The 21,063-nt window shown below is 38.3% G+C and overlaps 1 protein-coding gene across 2 annotated transcripts; it reads right to left on the bottom strand.

The window, feature by feature from the left end:
- Nucleotides 1–883: 883 nt before the first annotated feature.
- Nucleotides 884–18,198, bottom strand: LOC148817230 (adhesion G protein-coupled receptor G1-like). Of its 2 annotated transcripts, none has more exons than XM_088938692.1 (13): nt 18,083–18,198; nt 11,488–11,582; nt 9,782–9,893; nt 9,294–9,453; nt 8,468–8,581; nt 6,809–6,922; nt 6,559–6,604; nt 6,062–6,156; nt 5,178–5,293; nt 4,187–4,455; nt 2,790–2,892; nt 1,569–1,849; nt 884–1,338 (listed from the first exon to the last, which is right to left on the bottom strand). In XM_088938692.1, exons 2-13 carry the CDS (start codon nt 11,579–11,581, stop codon nt 1,250–1,252), a joined length of 1,593 nt encoding a protein of 530 aa, XP_088794818.1. In that variant the 5' UTR covers nt 11,582; nt 18,083–18,198; the 3' UTR covers nt 884–1,249. The 2 variants fall into 2 exon arrangements, with proteins under 2 accessions (XP_088794818.1, XP_088794819.1); XM_088938693.1 differs by lacking the exon at nt 18,083–18,198 and adding an exon at nt 17,119–17,182.
- Nucleotides 18,199–21,063: the final 2,865 nt, after the last annotated feature.

The following is a 21,063-nucleotide window of genomic DNA, read 5'->3' on the forward strand; positions in this document are numbered from 1 at the left end:
TCAAAGTACTTTAGCAACTGTAGTTATTTAGTTATTTCTATTTGAAATAGAAAATAACATTGGGAAGATTTTGAGTATAGAACAAGACTTTTAGTAGAAAAAGTCATGTTTATTGATGGGTTCAACTTTATATATTAAAGCTCTTTAATGACTATAATTAATAACAAAATAGCTGTTTCGTAACTCCAGTGGATTCACATCCCTTTGTGATTTTTTTCCTGCACAGTGTGGAATAAGGACAGGAAGCTTTTTGAAAAGAGTAGTTTCAACAAGCATGAATTGCAGTTATTCTATCTGTTCTAGTAGATTTCATAAAGAAAAGCAGTTTTATACTTCCAGGTACAGTGATAAACCAGCACAGAAATAGGACAAGGACAAGCCCAGTGAGAAATTTAGCTGAATGGACTCATGAGTATTTGTGAGACCAGGGTGCCTTTGTTAATCAAAAGAAGGTAGGAGGTACGATAAAATACTACTGAATGCAGTAAATTCAACCACACAGCATTTTAAATGACAATAATAACATACAATTACAAAATATGTACATCACTATAAAATAAGTCATGTTTTCTGATGCCTGATTTCCTGATTCCTCCCCAAAAAACATTTTGCTGCTTGATTCCATGGTTATTTGTAGTTTCTAAAATTTCTTCTAAAAATATGCAATGTGAATGAAAGTGTGATGCAGGCTAAACTTTAAACAGGTTGATTATTATTAGTGTTTTAGTTTGCTCATGGGCATTGTAATTCACATGAGGAACAAAGATGCCATGACTTGCTGTAATATAAAACACGAATACACAGCCCTTCCCATGATCCCACAATCCCAGGATCCCAGGTATCTTGTAAGAATGGGGGTAATTGTACGTGACAGGAGTAGGACAGATTTTTAACATCAAATGCTTTATTTAAACACACCACAAATTCTTACAGTCATGCCACAAACACATTTTATACCTACTCTCTGAGCTCTTCTCATTTTTCCAGTTAGAGCTAGAAAACAGTCAGATATGTTTTTTTTTTATAGAAATAGATGTTTCTAGCAATGGTCAACACAGAGGGAAAAAAAAATTCTGGATTGGTGGAAAACAGTCACCATTTCAAACAGAGGCTGAGGCTTATCCCACTCTCTGGCTATGCAGCTGTCGGAGCTGAGAGAAGTCAGTAGGTACTGAGGACAGTCTAGGAAAGGAACGTGACAGGAGGATTATGACATTGACTAGAGTCTTCAGGGTCACAGAAAAAGTCTTCAGGTCTTGGTGCTGTGTGTGTCTGAGCTAGTAGTATTTGTGGCAGCTCTTTGCTTTGAAGTGAAGTACCACAAAAATATGAAAAACCCTGCACAAAAAAAAGAAAGCAACAGATTAAAAGCTGACAAGGCAGTAGCGTGGAGGAGTGTTTAGGACTGTGACCTCTAGACTGACAGGTCACAGGGGGAAGGACACTAGACATGGTGGTCGAGTACCAGTCAACAGACAAGAGCAGAGTAGAGTTTATATGATCTGCAAGTGCGGTGTGAGCAGATCTCTGAAAGGGACACAGTGTTGCAGCGCTGTGGGGGTACTTACCTTGCAGGGAGTTGAGGATGCTGAAAAGATAGAGGCCTGGCAGATTCACGGGCCCAAATGATAAGAAGACAAGGCCCCATGAGGTCCCCAGCAGGCAGGTGATACCTAGTATACTGCATATGTCTTTAAAGGCCTTGCGGTTTTCCCCTGGGGTCTTCCTTGACCTCATGGACATTATCTTCGACACTGTGATACTCAACATGATGAGATTAAAGAGGAACACCAGGACGAAGAGACAAAGGCTTGCCACGTAGTTAACTGTGATGTTATTTATGTAGCACCTGGAAGGCATTGAGCACAAAACAACACAAAAGAAAAGAAAATGGTACTATGATGGTTACATAAACAGTGAATAAGTAGTACTAAATACAATGCGCTCCATTTATAAGAAAATTATTATGTTACATGTTTTTGCATACCTACTGTAATTCAATATGACCCATAATAGTGATATAATTTTGTTACATGGGATATCCTCATTCCAGTGCAGTTCTGTGTGTGTCCATGTTGCTCTACTGTCAGCATGCAACCTTACTGCATTTTCTCATTTACTGTAGCTCTTAGTGCTTTTTCTTCCAAGAAAAATCTAAAACAGTTTTGTAGCAATTTGCCTCATAATCCTCATATGAACCCCTCAGTCTAAGGCAAGGTGTATAAATGAGCAACTATAAAAAGCTCATATCCATTTCATTTGCAAAGCCATTTACAGCGTATCAAAGCAAACACAGCTGTAGGTTTCATCGTCAGCTAGATGATAAGACTAGAGAGGAAAGGGATTTCGATGGTGCGAATATTAAAACGGGTTCAGAACTCGGATGGTGTTTCTAGCGCAGAAACAGCAGCAAGACAAGGCATCAGTGTTCTGTGCCTTCAGGAGAGAGCTGGGAGAGAGTTCCCAATGCTCTGTACTACTGGGAGTGGCAGGATACTGTATTCCTGAGGTTTTAGAATCCCTGGAGAGGGTCAAAGAAACCTGAATCCTATCCTGGAAGCATAGAGCTCAAAGGAAGACTAAATGTTAAACAGCCCACGTACAGTATGTCATATGACACACGCATGGACAATTTAGGGACACTAACCCTGCTAACGTCTTTCGGAGACAGAAGGAAACGGCTCACTGAACTGAGGGAGAACGTGAAAAATGGTTCTTTATGCAGGGGCACCATCAGGACTGAACCCATTGTCACCAAACAGCTCAGGATAATATCAAAGGTGTCTCACATGAAAACACTGGTCCCATTGCCTTCACTGGTGGGGATTTCTCTCAGCCCGTAAACATCCTTATCTGCACAGACAACCAGAATCACTACAACAGCAGGGAATCCTGGGAAGACAGACCACACAGAGCTCGGCTACAGACAGGTTCACAGGAAGCACTAATTAAATTTGGTCGGACTGCTGTTCAAGGTTGATTTTAAAGCAAACAAGCATGATTCAAGGTTCTAGAAGAATCAGACAAATGCTAGAAATATTTACTTATCAGAAGTAAATCATTTAAGTGATCATTTAATGACAGTTATTAATGATATGATGAATTCTAAGTAAACCTCCTAAAACTTACTTAAGACTTCCGAGAAAGATATGGAAATAATATATGCTTCATTACAAAAAGAAGGGACACACTAGAGCCTTCTTTATTGAATTATAACAGGTCAGTGAGTTTTCTTGGAAAATACAGAATTTCCGTTAGGGACAGTTGAGTATTTCTCCCACCTGAAAAAGTCCCTAGTGACAAAAATATTTCTATTCAGTTTTGTTGAACTAAAAAAATATCAGAACATTTTATGAATTCTAAAACTGACACCTCACTCGGAGGATAGACATAGCTGTAAAGAGATATTGAAGTAGGAAGCTGTGTCAGCATGCGTAGGCTGAAAATGAACGGGTAGTTTATTCCATGCTGACAAGAGAAGTGGCACAAGGTTTCGGCTGTGGAGCCTTCTTCGGGCTCTTCAGGGTCCTTATTTTCAGCATGGAATAAACCTTTACCTGTTCCAAAATGGATATTGCCAGGGTGGATCACTAAATAATTAATAAATAAGACTTTTAAAACTTATGATTTAGTACTTGAATAAAGTTCAAGTTTAAGTGCTACAGCATCATTCCACCAGGGGGCCCTATTTCTCTTGCAAATGCCTCTGCCCTGGTTTCACTAACCTGGTAGACTTTGTCGATCGAACAGATGAGAGGAACTTTCTGTAATGTCCAGTGTAAACTCAACATACTGAAGAAAGGGGTTGTGGGAATGTTAGACACAGATCCATTTCCTTGTATGTTATCATTATTTACTTAACAGGTAATGGGGACTCCCCTCCACCACCTCTAATGTGTAGCTCCACCTGGATGAGCCAGAGTGTGCCAGTACACTCCCCACACACCAGCTCTCAGTGGGGAGGAGAACAGAGTCATAAAGCCAGTTCAGAGATGGGGATTATTAGGAGGCCATGATTGGTAAAGGCCAGGGGGAAATATAGGCAGGACGCCGGGGTTACACCCCTACTCTTTCAGAGAAATGCCCTGGGATGACCACGGAGAGTAAGGACCTCAGTTTTATGTCTCATCTGAAGGATGGTGCCTTTTTATTTTTGAAAAAAATATAAAGTTACATGTAAGCCTACCCCAACCCACAAGACAGAGCTTGAGGATGTATTTCTTTATGTAAATGTTGAAGACTTTGCACAGAAGGATGTAGAGGTGGAAGCCCTCTATGGCCATCCAGGTGAAGGTGCAGAGCAGAGAGTAGTGCAGCAGAATGGCCATATATCGACACAGGCTGTCGTTCCTCAAGGCCGCCACCTCCTCGCCGGGCAGGAAGTGCACATTGAGCAGGATCAGAGCCGTGGCCAGGTTGATGTGGATCTTGAGGGAGTTGTCATTAGTTGTTCTCCTGCAAAGAGGAGAGCAGTGTTGTGTTCTTCAGGGTTATGTCTCCATCTTTCTCTTTGGAGATCAAGGGAGGCTTAATCACTTTGCACTTACTGTACGTTTACAGAAAAGAAGTGTCTCGTCAATGAAGTGGGAACAAAACCCAGCCTTTCTGCTCATTAAAGAAATGTAATCACTGTTTGCTAGGTGGTGTGCAGCACTTCAGTCGAAAAGAGGGGGCTCATTGAAACAGGTTGATGTTTTGTTCTCGGGGTTCATGGGGTGGCTGGTCCTCATTATCCCACACTGAAAAAACGTTGGGTTGGGGTTGGCCCCTTTTCGGGAATTCACTCGGAACAAGGATACCCAGGTTCAGTTCTCAGCCATGGAATCAAGTTTCTATTATCTTAATACAACATACTGGATGATGATCATACATATCAGAAATACTGCTACTATTTGTCATAAAACTTAAAGAGAAAAGCTGATCCGCCACAAGTGTTATGAAAGCAAGTGTACGGTGTGATTCTTTCACAGCGTTAGAACGGGGGTGGCATTTTCCTGTTGTTTTGGGGATTCCAAATCTGGCCCAATTGAGAACAACATTTTCTAGGTGGCTTTTTTAAAAAAATACAGAATATATTCATGATGACAACTGAGCAATGAGCTCAGCAATGCTCAGCCACAAACACTGTTTCCTATCTACTCCACATCTAAAGGAATTAAGTCACTGAAGACTCCTACCTGCCCACGACATACAAGATGATGGTGACAATCAGAAACACAAGGGAAATACAAGAGCCCACTTTTGAAATGATGGTCAAGATTTTCAAATGATATTGCGAGACAGAGGCAGAGACCTGCGAAAGGGAATATGCACACTTACATTTCACTTCAGCAGACTTCCAGATCAAAACCGAATATTAATAAGAGCATACCAGTTATATATTCAATCACACAATAAATCAATCAAGACAAATATCAGTAAAATAACTTAGATCATCATTTGCTTTTATGAAAACAAGTTACTATTTATTTTTTTCCAAGAAGTGTGCACTAGAGGATTGAGTATGAGTACAGAAAAAATAAAATAAGGGAGATTTTATTTACTATGTCATCTTTAGGTTAATTAAGCAGTGGGGGGGAGGAGCACTCAAAATAACTGTTTCCTCTTAATATTCTGTAATTTACACATCAGTAATAATTTGCTGTTAATATTGATTTTTTAGAATAATATGGACATTATTATAATATGGAAAGGTTTTTCAATGTTATATTGTATATAATAGATTTAAGATCTTATAAAGTGGCACAGCCAGTGTGAATATTTGATTGGTGTGTTAACTTTGTAATGTTTCAGTTCCAAATAAATTGTGCAGGAATTAGTTATTTTGTAATTACTGTCATGTCAATTCACACTCTAAGTTTAAATAAATTAGGAGCATGGAAAGCACTCTAATAGTCACAAATATGGTGATCCTCATGCATTTAACACTGAGGCATGAACAGTAACAGTGCAATTTCTGTCGTGAACCTTCACCTGTTTGAATTGTGCGCTTTACACAATAGCTGATAGAGCATAGAGCACCCAAAGCGATGGAAAGGTTCTCTTTAGCAGCATTACATACCAGTAATACAGCAAAATAAGTCAAATGATCGCAGGAGCAATTAATGTAGTCTTCATGTCTTACAGTCTTGCATCTGTAGTCTTTCCAATGGTTATCTGCAACAGAAAGGGAAGATATTTGTTCTTGGACTGATTTACCAAGTTGTACCGTCACTGTCTGTAACAACACAAAGATGTGCTACCTCTGTCACATAGACAGATAGCAACATTTCTAAAGCGTAATGAGGTACAGTACTTCAAGACTTCACAAAGGCTGATGTTTAATCTGAGTGCAGTCAATATGCAATGCTCTAGCAAAGTAAAAGTATCAGTACTCACATGAACTGAAAATAGATTTTATTTCAAGTTGCCTTTGAGTATCCTCAATTGGACTGTCCCAATGGATTGTCTGATGATAACAAATTTGTTCATAGTGTTTTTGATGCCTCTCTAAATTTGAAGGGCCTTTTCAGTTTTTTTAACATCAGGGGACACTAGAGAAATTTATACTTGACCTACCAGTAGCAGTGAAGTCCAAGAAAACACATTTGGGTATTTGATTCGCCTGAAAGTGGAAAACAAACATCCTTTTATACTGTTTTTATAAGGAAATCATTAATAACAATAACAAATACTAGGATTCATTAATCTGTCTCTGCAAGGGAATGTTATTCCAACTCCCCACTATCACTCGGCCAATACTGACGACTTACACTTCCTGATAAATAGAAGGCCAGCATTTTTTTATTGAGAAAAATGGTGTCCTTACCTTGAGGCTTTCCTCAAGGAAAATGGTGATATTGATAGGGTTCTTCAGGCCAGAGACAGTTGTGTTACTGACACTCACTCCCACTGCCTGGTTATGAAGAATGTTTGCTGCAAACTGGAAAGAAAATCTACTGTACATAATCAGTTGCTCAAACTTAAGATATGTTGTAAATCTCAGAAAGCCCTCTTTGGGGACAGATTGGACTGATCATGTACATTCTTTTCAGCTAGTTGTCACGGATGTCGGAAGGGACGAACCGTGGAGAGGCAGGAGAGCGGAAAAAGTTCAGCAGTTCAGGAGTCGAATAGAAACCAATGCCCTCAGGCAGTGGACGTGGGACGACCTGGATGCTAGGCGGGTCTCAGGACATCCGAACGTCAATGCAGCGCAAAGGTGAATGAGTAACCCGGAAATATATAGCCCCAGAGAGAGAGACACCGGAAGGACAGCAAAGCATAGGAAACTAGGGACAGGACAGAGTAGGAGCGCCCTCTGGCTGCAGAGGGCATGACTAGTAAGTAGTGCTGCAAGGTCATACATGTATATGTAATGCAACACATCTGAGAAAAATGTCAATGTGAAAAGTTACAGTACTAAAGAACTTACTCAGTTTATTAATTATTAGTATAATTTGTACATGAGCCTACTTGTAAGCCTTGAAATATATCCTGCTTCTATGAGTCTTAATTTTAGTGTCTATAACCCCTTATTAAATCATTGAATAAGCCTAGTCCACAGTAGCAATGCTAAACCTGCAATCAGGGCTAAGGCCAAATCCAAGTAATCAATCAATTAACCGACTCCTCATTCCACCTGCACAACAGAGAACTTGCAACAGTCAAGTTGAGAAACAGTTGTCGACCCCCGATTAGACGGTTCTGAAATAAAAAATATTTAACAGTTGCATCCTTTAAGAACAGAAAAAAGAAAAAGTGAAACAAGGTCTTTTGGCTTACTGTTGCATTCCTCTAGGAAAGTTCAAGTGTCAACATTCACATTCATTTAAAATACATTTTATTTCCAATTGCCTTTGAGTGTCCTCAACTCCCCAACTGCACAGGTGGAATGAGGAGTTGGTTAATTGATCGATTAATTGGGTGTTGATTCCATTTATATAAAGAGTTGTGCTGTCACTCCTTCAACACACCTGCCTCTCAGAGTCACTAGAGATTCAGTAGCTGCACGCTCTGTAGAACATTACATTAAGGGTAACACCCATGTTGCAACAGTGTCAGTCTCTCACTATAAGCCTGCAGATCATCCCAAAGGTCCCAGCAGTCACTGCTGCTCAGGGAGAAAAGCCTGGCTGATCAAGCCACTCAGCTATAGTGGTGCTACCTGTGGATTACCAGCTGGCTCATGACATAACCCAGGCTGCAGCCAACAAACAGAGCTCATCCCTTTCACTAGGGTCAATGGCTTCTTGGTTGAGCCAACCAAAAAGCTCTTGTTTGTTTTTCTTTTATGTATTTTACTGTATTGCAGCTTTAGGTGAATGCTTCATTGTGCAAAATTCAATCTGTATACTTCTTGTGTGTCTCTTTACTGATATCAGCAGAAAAAGAGAAGCTAGCATTGGCAAATTCTTAGTAATTCCATGACCTACTTACCTGAAAATTCCCAGTACTCGTGTAACGATTGTGCAAATGTGTGACTTACGTTTGCCTTGTACATGCAAAAAACAATTGTCCTCTGCTCATCATTTGTTAAAATCTCTTGAGGCAGATCCACCCGGGCTTTGCAGTTTTTTATGTCGCTCATTTTTGTAGACGTCTTTGATACAGACAGGCAAAAAAAAAGAGATCTTTCCATTCAGTGGCTGCGTAACCCAAATTGTTTTAATCTCACATTGATTTTCAAAGCACAGCACTGGGCTCAGGGATAAGCAAAGCTTGCTGTTCATTAATGTCAACATTTAAAACTGCATTCACACTTAAATCATGAAGGACCCTGACTGTAACTGTAGACTCAAAACCTCACAGCAGCTGGAGAGATGGAGCTGATCTTGTACAGGAGTATCCAGGAGCCTGTATTATGAGTTACTGATACTGACTGCTAAAAATGACCATCTCTCTTAGCTGATGACCAGTAAGAACAAACCAATGATGTTGCTATTGTTACATACTGTATATAAAGCTTGGAGCCCTGTCACTGAGTGAATGCGTACATTAATGCAAGGCTTCAACACACTTTCAAATCTAGTTTTTCTACCGAACTTTCCATGTGGCTCACAAAGCACAAGGAGGAAAGAAGATGGACAATGGGGAAGGAGAATGAGGGAGGAAGAAAGGTAGAAGGCCAAAAAGGAATAAAATGCAGAAAATTGCAAGACAGAGCAACAAGCTAATGAGAAGATATATGTATTGGTATGTAGGGCCAGATGAAAAGACTTGAGGCATATGAAGTCAGAACCAAGAAAAAGAGAGAGTACAAATTTCCACTTCATGTGGAATCCTCTGTCTGTGTATTAATGTGAATAGCTTACGGTATTCCAATCTGCATATATGCTTAAGCCTTTGAAGGTTTGTCTTTGAACTCTGTGGAGATATGCCACAAGTTTTCCAGCTTTCATAGACATATAGTCATCAGGTGTATTGTTAGGAAATGTTGTAGTCTCCAGAACGGTTTCTAAACGTTTCACCCATCTGTAAAAGGACAGAAATAGTATCTATACATGATATGGGGTGTTACTTACAAAGTAAAACCAAAGAAGCTGCCTGTTAAGAAAGTTCTAAACTGTTTCATTGGTGTTTTTGTGTATATTAAGGATAGAATAATGCTGCAGGATAATAACTAATCTAAATACATTTCTAATTGAATAGGAAAATTGCAGAATGGTATGTAATTGGTTCAGCTGCTATTCTGGACATACAAAGAACAATGCCATGAACATTAATTTTCAAAACTGTTGACAGAGCATTGTACTTTTGTCTAAAGTGCAATTTCCTATTACACAGTTAAAAACAAACTTACGTAGTAGTATCGGAAGAAGGTGAATCAAGCAACTTATCCAGCTTAGCCATCCAACAACACGTTGTAGTAATATTTGGATTTTCTGGTATTGCCCCATTATCTTCAATACTCTCTGTACAAAAATAAAAATGTGACTGTTCACATCTCTCCAGTGACCAGTTTCACATCAGATTTGTAACCTTTTAAAGTGGCTACTTTTCCTTGAAAAACAAGGACTGTCAATGAATCCTACCTATCCTACTTATACTATACATTCCCGTAAAGAAACTGAAATTTACCATGTTTTTAGAATCTAGTGCTCTTGTAACTACAATTAGTGGCACCTTCCCTCAGGAGTAAAATAGAAGAGACCTCTATGGTTCCTCACTGATATAAAGAATATTGCAGACTGGAACAAGCTGTCCAGCCATGTTGCTGCATGAGATCTTCTGGTCACTCATCTCCTAGCAACCAAATGAGCAAGGTAGACTGAATGGCCTTCTCATGGTTGTAATCCAACCCAAGTTTGAACTTTCTCTCCTTTTTGAAGGAGAAAGAAAAGGAAATTTAAAGGAAGCAGAGCTTGAATAGAGACTCACATTCTTTTCTGAGGATGGATAATATGTTTAAACTTCCATAACATCTAGAATCCTGATTTACCATTTACTGAAGAATCTTTGATGTTTACATAAGGTTAAATATATATTACACTTTCCTGGATACAACAGGAAATGGGGCAGCATGGGGCACGGTGATTAACATTGCAGCCGTGCAACACTGGAGCCCTAGGTTGAATTCCTAGGGAGTTTGTATGGAGTTTGTACAGTATATTCTCCCTGTGTTTGTGTGGGTTTTCCCTGGGTGCTTCTCCCGCAGTTTCCTCGCACAGTCCAAAAGCAATGGGTTCTGGGATAATTGGCCCTGGTGAGAGTATGTGCATGTACTGTATATGTTTGTCTGACCTGTGACACACTTGTCTCCCATCCAGGGCATATCCTGCTTTGCACAATTTACTTGCCATTATAGGCTCTGGCTCTCCTGCATCCCTGAAGTGGATAAAGCATTAGAAAATGGATGGATGGACAACAGAAAATTTAGTAGTTTTAAGTTTTAAGGCAGGTGCACATGATGTAGTAAGATGACCAACAGCTTTCAAAAGGCTGTACTTTAATTTCACTCTATAAGCATATCCTACATACCACAATATGACCAAACACAAAATGATGCTTTAATTTGTTGTAACAAGGGCAAATCTTGAATTAGCTTTATGTAGTATAGGATGCTAGTGTAGGAATTCACCACAATACATAGAAAGCATAATGCCATGTAGCCATAAGTACATAACAGAAACTGCAAACAAGAAGTGGTCATTGCTCCTGTCTTGTTTATTTGGTAGTTTAGCAATTAAGCGAACCTAAACTTCAAGTCAGACACTTACAGTATAAGTGATACATGTATATGTGATGGAATACACTCAAACAGACAATCAGATTTAAGGTCTTAGCTGTGGAAACTTGCTTTGTGGACCAGTGGCTGTTCTGGCACACTGTCCTTTGAGAGTCAGAACAGGTGTGTAATTGTTCAGCACAGGTGTGGAGCTACAAAATTGCTCTCTAGGCTCTGACTTGGTTTAGGTACGTTTTAGTTTGAGTGCCCACAAAAAAGTTTGGGTCTGGTTTCTCTGTCCTTCTTCAATCGATGAAAGACATCAAATTATTTAAACAAACCATTGCAGGTACAGATTTGGGTCATGTGTCCACTCGCGAAGGAGGTCAGGAGGAGAGCAGGCAACAACCACACTGTGAAGGAGTGAGTGTCCATCCTACAACACATGAACAAGACTCAAACTCAGACAGCAGGAGCAACAGTGTGTTTTACCCCCTTTCAAACAGGCTGTGTTATCGCAATGTGAATGTCCTATGAATGTCACAGCTTCGTGTGAGTGCTTAGATTGTTCACATCTGCTGAGTAACATACAACCTGATGATCTCCAAATGTTTTTTTAAAAAATCTCAACCTGGAAGGATATTTAGAGATCTTTAGGTTTGAAGAAATAAACTATTCACATGCATAAAATAGTAACTGGTATTACGCTAGGTATATTATACATGACATGCAAAGATTAATCTACATCTAAATTAATACATTAGTGAACTGCACCTTTCAGTTATACTTCAGTTAAAAGTAGTACAGTATCATAGCGGAAATGGAGGTCAGCCTGTACTTCACTCAAGAATGTTTTAATCACTGTTAAAAAGCAAAAGCGCAGGTACAGGGATGTCCTAAAAATTCATCACTCCTCCTCCTCCCACCTGATGCTGATGGTGTATAGTGTTCTTTAATGTTTAAGAATGCACAAGTTTAAATGAATACATCTGATGAAATGAAAAACACGTACACTGCCCTCAATCAACCTTCCATTCTCACAAAATAGAATCAAAATAATGATTATAGTAAATAGTTATTACTTGTGGCAAAAAACACAGCCTTGGAAAAATATTGGTTGTCTATTACAATGTAGTCAGGCTCCACTGAAAATACAGCACAACAGATTTCAGGCACTGGTCACTTTCTCTATGTCGTGATTGCTCTTTATTCATAAGTCCAGATGTGATCAAAAGTGTTACAAGGAATCTTTTTCTTTCCTTTTTCTGTTCTTAAATCCTGGTATTTCTGCAAGAAGTTATTTCATTTCTATCATCATCAGGGAATGCACTGCACTGTTTTTGACATTTGCAGCATTTAAAATAGAGTCTCTTTATTAACAGGAAATTGTGGTAGATTGAAAATTACCCACAACTCCTCATACAATGAGCATCTTTTCTCATGTGTGATATTTTCATTTATCAGATGTGGGCATACTGTACACACCCACTTGCCTCATGGTAATGTTCTGCTCTGCAAAGGTCCTTCAACTTCACTCCATTATCCTTTTGGCCTGACGCTCTGATGAAATAGCCACTTTCAAGTTACAGTGAGAGGTTGAAGTGTCAGAGGTACCACATGAGTGCATTTTGGTAAAAATGGTAAATTCTGATTCAAAATAGCAAGGGACTTTTTATCTGCAATATTCATCTTCCACAGCACCAAAACTGTAGAAAAAAGGATTTCTCTTATTCATGTATGGCTCTTTCCTGAAATGGAAGAAGATTTTAAAAAATGGATGTGTGCTTGTTTTTTTTCCCAATTCAGCATTTACTGTGCCTACTGCAGCTGATTCTGCTTGTTTTCTTGTTCTGCACCTTTTCAGTAACTTCCTCTGTTTAGCAGCAAAAAAAGCTATAAATAAAATGTCCCCTTATCACGTTTATCACAGCGATGGCAATGCTCAGTACTTGAAATTCTTGAAAACATCGTTAAACCCCAAACCAGTTGTGCAAAATAGAAGTCGAGCTGATAAAATGTTTGTGGTGGTAATTTCACAAGGGCTCAAACTATGTGAAAAGATTACTTAAGCAATGCACAGACACAAAATCAGGCCAAAGAAAATAAAAATAGCATATATGCTATTTTTGAAACATATGAAAAATATTCTCCAACTCTTTCCAGTGAGGAAGAATTTTGGCATTTACCTTTTTTAAGTGTACAAGATAGTAACTATTTGTCTTTGCTAACATGCCTTTTTCACTTAGCGACAGCATGAAAGAATAAATTGCAGGCACATTATCTGATCTTTTGATACTAATGCTATAACCACAGAATGTTTAGCTAACTTTTGCACTTTCTATTTAGATACTTCCTTTCCAAATAAAGGGTGAATTTAATTTCTTAAGAATAAAGTGGTCAATTACAAAGAAGTATTTGTCGAGAAAAGACAACTCCTAATTTGGAAATCTAGAAGGAGCTATGTACTCTGAATCTGCTGTATAAAACCCATTACCTTTGCCATCATCATCAGAGGCTGCTCTCATATCTGTATGATTGTATCCTCTGCTGAACCACACCGAACCTGAGTGAAGAATTTTCTTCGACACCAGAAATGCCACCTTCATAAATTGCTGTCTTCCATGACAATCACATTTCTAAATCCTCCCAGGTAAGGAGCACTGCTGAGAGCAGGGTTACTGCGCATCTTGTCTCATCTTCACTCATAGTTTTTCTATAATAGAGGTCTTCCAAAAAAGGAATCAGGTAATAAATTGGTTATTATCGTAATGTAGTAAAGTTTTTTATCCACCAATACTCGCGTCATTTAAATCATTCCACTTTAAATTGATAAACGTATTTTCCTGAATAGTTTTTTATATTTGAAATACAATATGACATTTGCCCTACAAAAACGTTTGAAGGGTTTTATACGTCTATTTATTGATACCTTAGGAAATTGCCTTATCTTCTCTATTTCTGTCAAGGTACAGGTTTGTATACATACTGTACATTGCATGATAGCACTACAATAGATGAAGGGAGGAAACTCTTTAGGAGACTAGGTAAGAAATTCTTGCATAACAGATGCGGTGTACCCCGGCATCCTGGCCAAATTTCCCCATCGGCCTTTATCAATCATGGCCTCCTAACAATCCCCCTCTATAAATTGGCTTCATTACTCTGCTCTCCTCCCCACTGATCGCTGATGTGTGGGGAGCGTTCTGGCGCACTATGGCTGCCGTCGCATCATCCAGGTGGGGCTGCACACTGGTGGTGGTGGAAGGGAGTCCCCATTACCTGTAAAGCGCTTTGAGTGGAGTGTCCAGAAAAGCGCTATATAAGTGTAAGCAATTATTATTATTATTATTATTATTATTATTATTATTATTATTATTATTATTATTATGTTATTTGTAGGCTGTTCACACTAATTAATACATGTGAAAATAAAGCATCCTAATGTCAACTGCGCAGTATGATATTTTCACCAGTCCACACACAGAAAAAGGGTATTGTGTGAGTTATTTAAATTATGCCCATATTTGCAGCAAGTCCTTAAACCATTCATGCCATATTTTCTTACAGGTATATTCAAAAATTCCCCTTTTGACATTTATTTCTGACTTCAATAAACCTGATCTTTTGAATATGAATTATCAAAGCAGAACATCCCCAAAACAGAAGTTACTGTCTCTCATTTTGTCTGCTCTGCTTTAGATTAGCATGCACGTTCATTAGTTTTCACTTCATTTAAACCTGAAACCAGCTGCAGTGGAATTTAAGTCATGTCAATAAATGCCACTATTTTACTTTATCAAGCCTGAAATGGTTTTTAGTAAAATCAGCAAGCCTGTGTTGCCAAACTTCGGTGACTAAGAAAAGCTAAACAGTATGCCATTTTAATGCAGAAATTATGTCATTACAATAGATTTTGCTATTATATGCTGTAAAAGTTCAAAATAAAAATAGCATACAAACAGCATTTACTGTACACCAAATTAAAACTTTTTCCCCAAGTAAGCTTTTTTAAATTTCATAAATGTATTTAAAACTATAAACCATTGAAAGACTTTTATTCAACATTGGAACAAAATTTCATTTGCATGTGCTTGTGTTATCGAAAAGAGAGTCATTAGCAAATTCAGGAGATTGTGATGCTGAAAAATAGGCACAATAAACCATACCTTCTCTTCCCTAGTGCTCATTAATCGTTTTCAAACTAACGGCCCGGTTACTTTAAATTAAAGAAAACAGCAGAGATGTGCTCACATACTGTAGTTTAACATTTTGTTCTTTAAATCTAAATTGCTTTAAATGGATTACCTTAAACATGACTATTTATTCAAACTTCAAATTACAAACAGTGAACATACCCTAAACTAAAACAGCTATGAGCTGATGTAATATTGTCCTCCAAGTTTTTCCTGTGTTATAAAAGTTGTCAATCGTGTGATTTAGCTTTATAGAAGACTTCTGTCCCTCTGATGTAGACAGCCCTAGCACTTACTGTACGAAGGTCTGTGTTGCTTTTTAACAGAAGAGACAAACACATTTCACAGCAAATAAGTTAGAGTTACAAACGTAGACTTTGTAAATGGAACTCTCCCTTATTGAATATGTTTATTTTTATTTCATGTTTATAGTCCGCAGTACACAGATGTCAACATTTGTGTTTTGTAATTATATAACATCAGAGTGTACTGTATACAGTAGCAGGACCACGAGATGTTAAAACTTGATGTTACTGGGATGAGGAAGTCAACAAATTGTTAGACTTCTGGAAGAGCAGACCTCTGATTAAATTCTGAGATCTTTATCGTGTCTGGTTCCAAACAGAGACTAACTTGGTGTTTTGAACTTGCAGTTCCAGTAAGAAACGAACTGTCATACAGTGAGCGAGGTCATGTTGTAAAGGACATACAGCTCATACTCTGTGTTTCAAGTTGTTTAACACTGACTCTTTCAATTAAACTGTGCTGCTTACTGTCAATACAAGTGTGTAGTTAGGTTGGCAAGTTATTTCCTAACTAATCATACGTACACAGTTTGGCCTACCACTGTACCACTCATATAAATAACCAAAGAGCATGTTTTTATCAAAAATATCTCTTGTGTATTTTTTGATGTTGTACAGTGATAATCTGCATTGATGAAGGAACAAGGTGTTTGCTGTCATCTATTAGCGATTTCAAGCTGGACAACTTCAAACACTTCATCTGCTCCAGGCTGCAACACTAGTGTAACTGCAAGTAACTCTGGCAGAGAGAAAATACTGATAAAACTGCTCCTATAGGTATTTTCACATTGCATGTACTTAAACACCTACTACACACATACAAGCAAACACACATAAAGAACATAAGAAATTACAAATAGCACGGGGCCATTTGACCCCTCTGTCTCCTGGGGTCGCTAATAGGTGCTGAGCAAAAGCTTACTAACTGAAGCATCATTTCAACACGACTTTCATTGATTTGACTGCCTTCTAGACTACACTGTGTATTCTAGGGCTGTGCAATCCTAACAGGCTGATGTGCCTGCAGGTTTCAGAGGTCTATTTAAGGCAGCCTCAGCCAAACAGGAAGAAATTGTTAAATTGATCTAATTAAGCCTGGATTGAGCTGGTTTAGCATATTAAAAGTGGAGTTGACCTGTCCAGCAGGCTCAGCTTTGGGCAGTCCTGTTGTAACTGAAGATAGGGGTAAGTCAATAGAAAGGCTTATGATAAGTTTCTTCAAGCTCAGCACCTCCCAGGTTCTGTTTAAAGTTCATATATGTGTTTCCATTCTCATTTATTCAATTTAAATTTCGTCTTCCAGGTGTCCATTTAGTCCTGCTTTTTGTCAATGTCCTTATTATTTCTGATACTGGTGTTTTATCACCTGTGAATGTGACAAGCTCGCTATTTCCAGAGTCTAGAGTAGGTAAGCTGGTCATTTTATCAGTACCATCTATTTTCTACTTTTGCTTTAAAAAGTTTCACACATTACCTTGGATTTCTACAGTTTCATGTTTCAGGACTTGTCTTTCACCTGGTATTTTGCAAAGCTTTCTGAAAGTTAAAATTGATCATGTTATGTACAGTAGTAGTTTCTAGCTGGAAGAAATCTTCTAATAACAATCTGCCTGTCCTGAATCATGCCATCTTAACAGTTTTCACTTTGGTCCTCTTCTGATTTGGTTCCTGTAACTCTTTCCAGAATTTATGATGTAGCTAATCTGAGGCAGTTTTATCTGTTTTTCTTCAACCCCTGTTAGTAATGAGTATTATGCAGTGTTAATTTAGTCACCAGTTTTTGACTGGTCATAGTCTTAGTCAAGTCAACTAAAGTGCCTGTTAGTCATAGTCTCTTTCTAGTCACCTGCTTTTATTTTAGTCTAGTTGGCTAAATTTTGACTATAAATTGGTCTTACTTTTAAGTTAATTAAAACAGAAATAGTTTGAGTCAAATTTTAGTCAAGAAGGTTAATTTATTTGTGTAATAAAATAATAATAAATAAATCATAAAAATGTATTTGTGCACATCTGATAAGATTTTGTCTAAAGCACATTTGTACTGATCCTGGGAATGGTCAAACATCAAATACAAAAAATAATGGTGCAATAAAAGGTTAATAATAATCTCATACAGAGACAAATCTTTTCTAATAAGAAAACCTATGAGGGATTTTCCAATCAGCAGACAAATCCCCCAACCTTAGGGCCATTGAATATCTTAGGGATTTGCAAATACCTCTGCTCACTCCTTTGTCTAAAATCAGTCTGCTGCACTAAAACATCTCATAATATCAACTGATTACATGGCTCAAATCATGTGTAATACAGTCTCAACAGGCGGTAGATGAGAGGGTGAAATGATGAGCATTTTTCTAGCTTTTTTTTCTAGGAAAAAAGCCTAATTAAATTTCAGTAGTTTCAAACCACCTGTGCTAAGAAGATGCTGGACATCTTACCTTCATACGCTGGTCACGGTAGCTCCAATTTGAGAAGCTAAAGACGCAGAGTCTGTGGTGAGACAGCAAGAGCTAACAGAAAAGCTTCGGTCTCTGCTTACATTTCTACTGCAGGAAAACAGGAAATATATTTTCTTTGCTACGCTGCTAGATGTAATTACGTTTTAAGGAAGTTACTCATACTGTATATCTGCATATCAATATATGTATTACTAAAGGAGGGGGCTGCAAGTTTTCTTTCTCATAATTATTTGTGTTGGGTTGTCTTCAATGATCTAACGTGAAGATAAAGGAGTAAAAATTTGGGAACAACAGGCGGCTTATCGTGATGGGAGTCTAAAACTAATTCAGTGATTTTCGATCGCTCACCTTTTCAGCATGATTGCAGGAACTGTGAAGTCGTGCTGTGTTGAGTGCTAATTCGTTTCCCTTGATTTTCAATCTTCCCTTTGTTTCAGTACCACTCTAGCTCTAGGATAGAGTTCGATAGTCTCAGCGCTACTGGGGTTTGTTCAAATCGTTGTCGAACATTTTTTAGGTTACTTTTTATGTTTATTGTGGTATTTTATTCAATACGTTGGACAATTAGTAAGCTGTGTCACGGAGTTTGCGTTCAGTGTGCCATATGTACTGTATACAGCATGTAGCAATTGCCGTAGCTATTTAAAAAGCATGTATCAGAAGCCGACGGCGATTAGATGCCTTACATTTCGGTGTGATTAGTTACGTTTCTGATTGGGAACAGTGAAAGGTGTGAATGAAAATGAAGTATGCCTATTTCCTTCATCTTAGGATCTGCACAATATATAGCATATGTATGTAGTTTGTATTGTCCTCCAGTTCATGTTACACAGCTCATTCGGAAGAGCTCCTTTGTGTTGGAAGATCAGAGAGCCTGTTGATTGCCATGAACAGTGTGGCTCAGCCTGACATTTTCAAATACAGTACAGTGGTCCTGTTGAGACATCAAACACCACACACATTGACCAAAACAATAGGCAGGGCAACAGCAGTGGATGATTTTATTCCATTAAAAAAAAAGCCTAAATGCTTTCTTTTTTCCTTTCTATAAAAATGCTTGAAGGCAAATCTTGTTGGTGACCAAGCATTTTTGTAAATTATTGGCTCATAACACACCTTTTACATCCATGTCCATCAAAACATTATCTTAACTGAGAGCAAACAACACTTCAGAAACATGACGCCCGCTCCCACAGGTCCTGACTGAAACCATTGTCTGCCTGTAAGGTGCATATTTCAAATATATAACTTCTCAGTGTCTCAAATACTCTGCTTATATCATTGGCAGCTTCATGCAAATAAATGTGCTTTATTTGGGCATTTGATCAACTGGGGGAAGACAGGTAGCTCTGAAGACATTGCAGCTCTCCCGGATGGGGCATTGTGATTCAAGAAAACGAAAGTACCATACAGTAAATGTGGGCATTATAGCCAGACTGTATTGATATCGTAATCCTAAAAAATCTTTCTCTGTTCTTTCAGGGTCAGTGGAGAATATATTGTATGGCGACACTCAGTCTCGGGAAACTGGGAAGAAATATTTCCCTCTTCCCTCTAAACTTCAAAGCTGGATCATTTCTGGTTAAGTTTTCTACAGGAGTTCAACAGCACATAAAACCTGGGATCTCTAAGGAAGTGACTGCTGAAGATTTTGACAAATCCCCCCTCCCCCTGTTTGGTTGTGTTAGTTTCAGCTCCGACAGTCTCACTGCAAGGTGCCAGCAGAAGTTTTGAAACTGGGATTGAACCTGGGAAATTAAATGGAGCAGAACATCTACATAACTGATATTTCATTTGCCAATGTTTCAGAGGTTGCCAGGACAGAGTCTGTCTTTAAAAAACATACTGTACAGTAAGTGACGTTTTCCTTATTTAAACAGGATGTTTTTCACATTTTTTAAGAAGTAAAATCATGCAAAGTGTTTCGGTTCCACTGGATACAGCACATGGACCAGGGTGTGTGGTGTTATGTCTGTAGGTATAAACTCCTATCAGAGAGGTGAACCAGGGTTCAAAACTGTACATTAGCAAAGTATGTCAAATACCATTATATCCTGTGGGTCACTGTGGGCTTTTTTGCTCTGCATTGATGCTTCCTCTAAAGAAAGTTAATTTCTAAATAAACTGTTCATATTATAATGTGTTTTATCAATTACTGGTCCTAGCAGGAAAAGTACAGACTCTGAAAGAGAAAACCCCAGTAGTGCAGAGAAAAAAAAGAACTACTGACAGGCAGTTATAAAAACAGTTGATCAGTAGATGGCGCTATGGATCCATTTTGGTGCGAATAAAGTCTTCATGAGCTTGGAATGATCAAACCCATGGGCATGCCTTAACAAAGATTTTTTTCCACTGTTGCATTTTATAGAAATTCAGAAAGCCATTGTTTCTCTCAAACCTAGTATTTCACTTGGATTACTTAGTAAATAAACTAAAGCTAAAGGAGTTTGTTTATAGGTTATAATTAGGCAGTTTGGGGTGGTGGTGGTATTCCCTTACTTCATACAAGTTGTGTCCTATGTACAGTCAACAGCACAAATCCTTATGCTGCCCCACCATTATTCTGGGTAATCGAAATAATTATTACCTATTTACTTTTAATTTAATTCTATAAATTGATCACTCCTATGAGTTTCCATTTTGAAATAACTGCCTGTTGTGAGTGCCTGCTGGCGTTGGTTTGCTTTAGGTGCCAATCGGTTGTTCCCTTCAAACTTTGTGCTGGTTCAGTAAATAGTTTCCAGTAATTAATTTGTCTCATTTTAGTGCATTCAATGGAAAACTCCAGTATTGGTTCGGGAAGTTTGGTTTTTGCTTGCTTGCAGTTTATAATGAGTAAAGCACGCCTGAGCTGGATAGGAACAAAAGCAGCTGGTGTTGTGATATCAAATCAAAAACAAGAACACAGCACACTGCACCTCAGGTACACTGGCCAAACAATTCCTCACAAAGGAAAGCAA

Source organism: Atractosteus spatula, chromosome 21, assembly GCF_055471065.1.
Source record: "Atractosteus spatula isolate fAtrSpa1 chromosome 21, fAtrSpa1.hap1, whole genome shotgun sequence".
Classification (NCBI taxonomy): Eukaryota; Metazoa; Chordata; class Actinopteri; order Semionotiformes; family Lepisosteidae; genus Atractosteus; species Atractosteus spatula.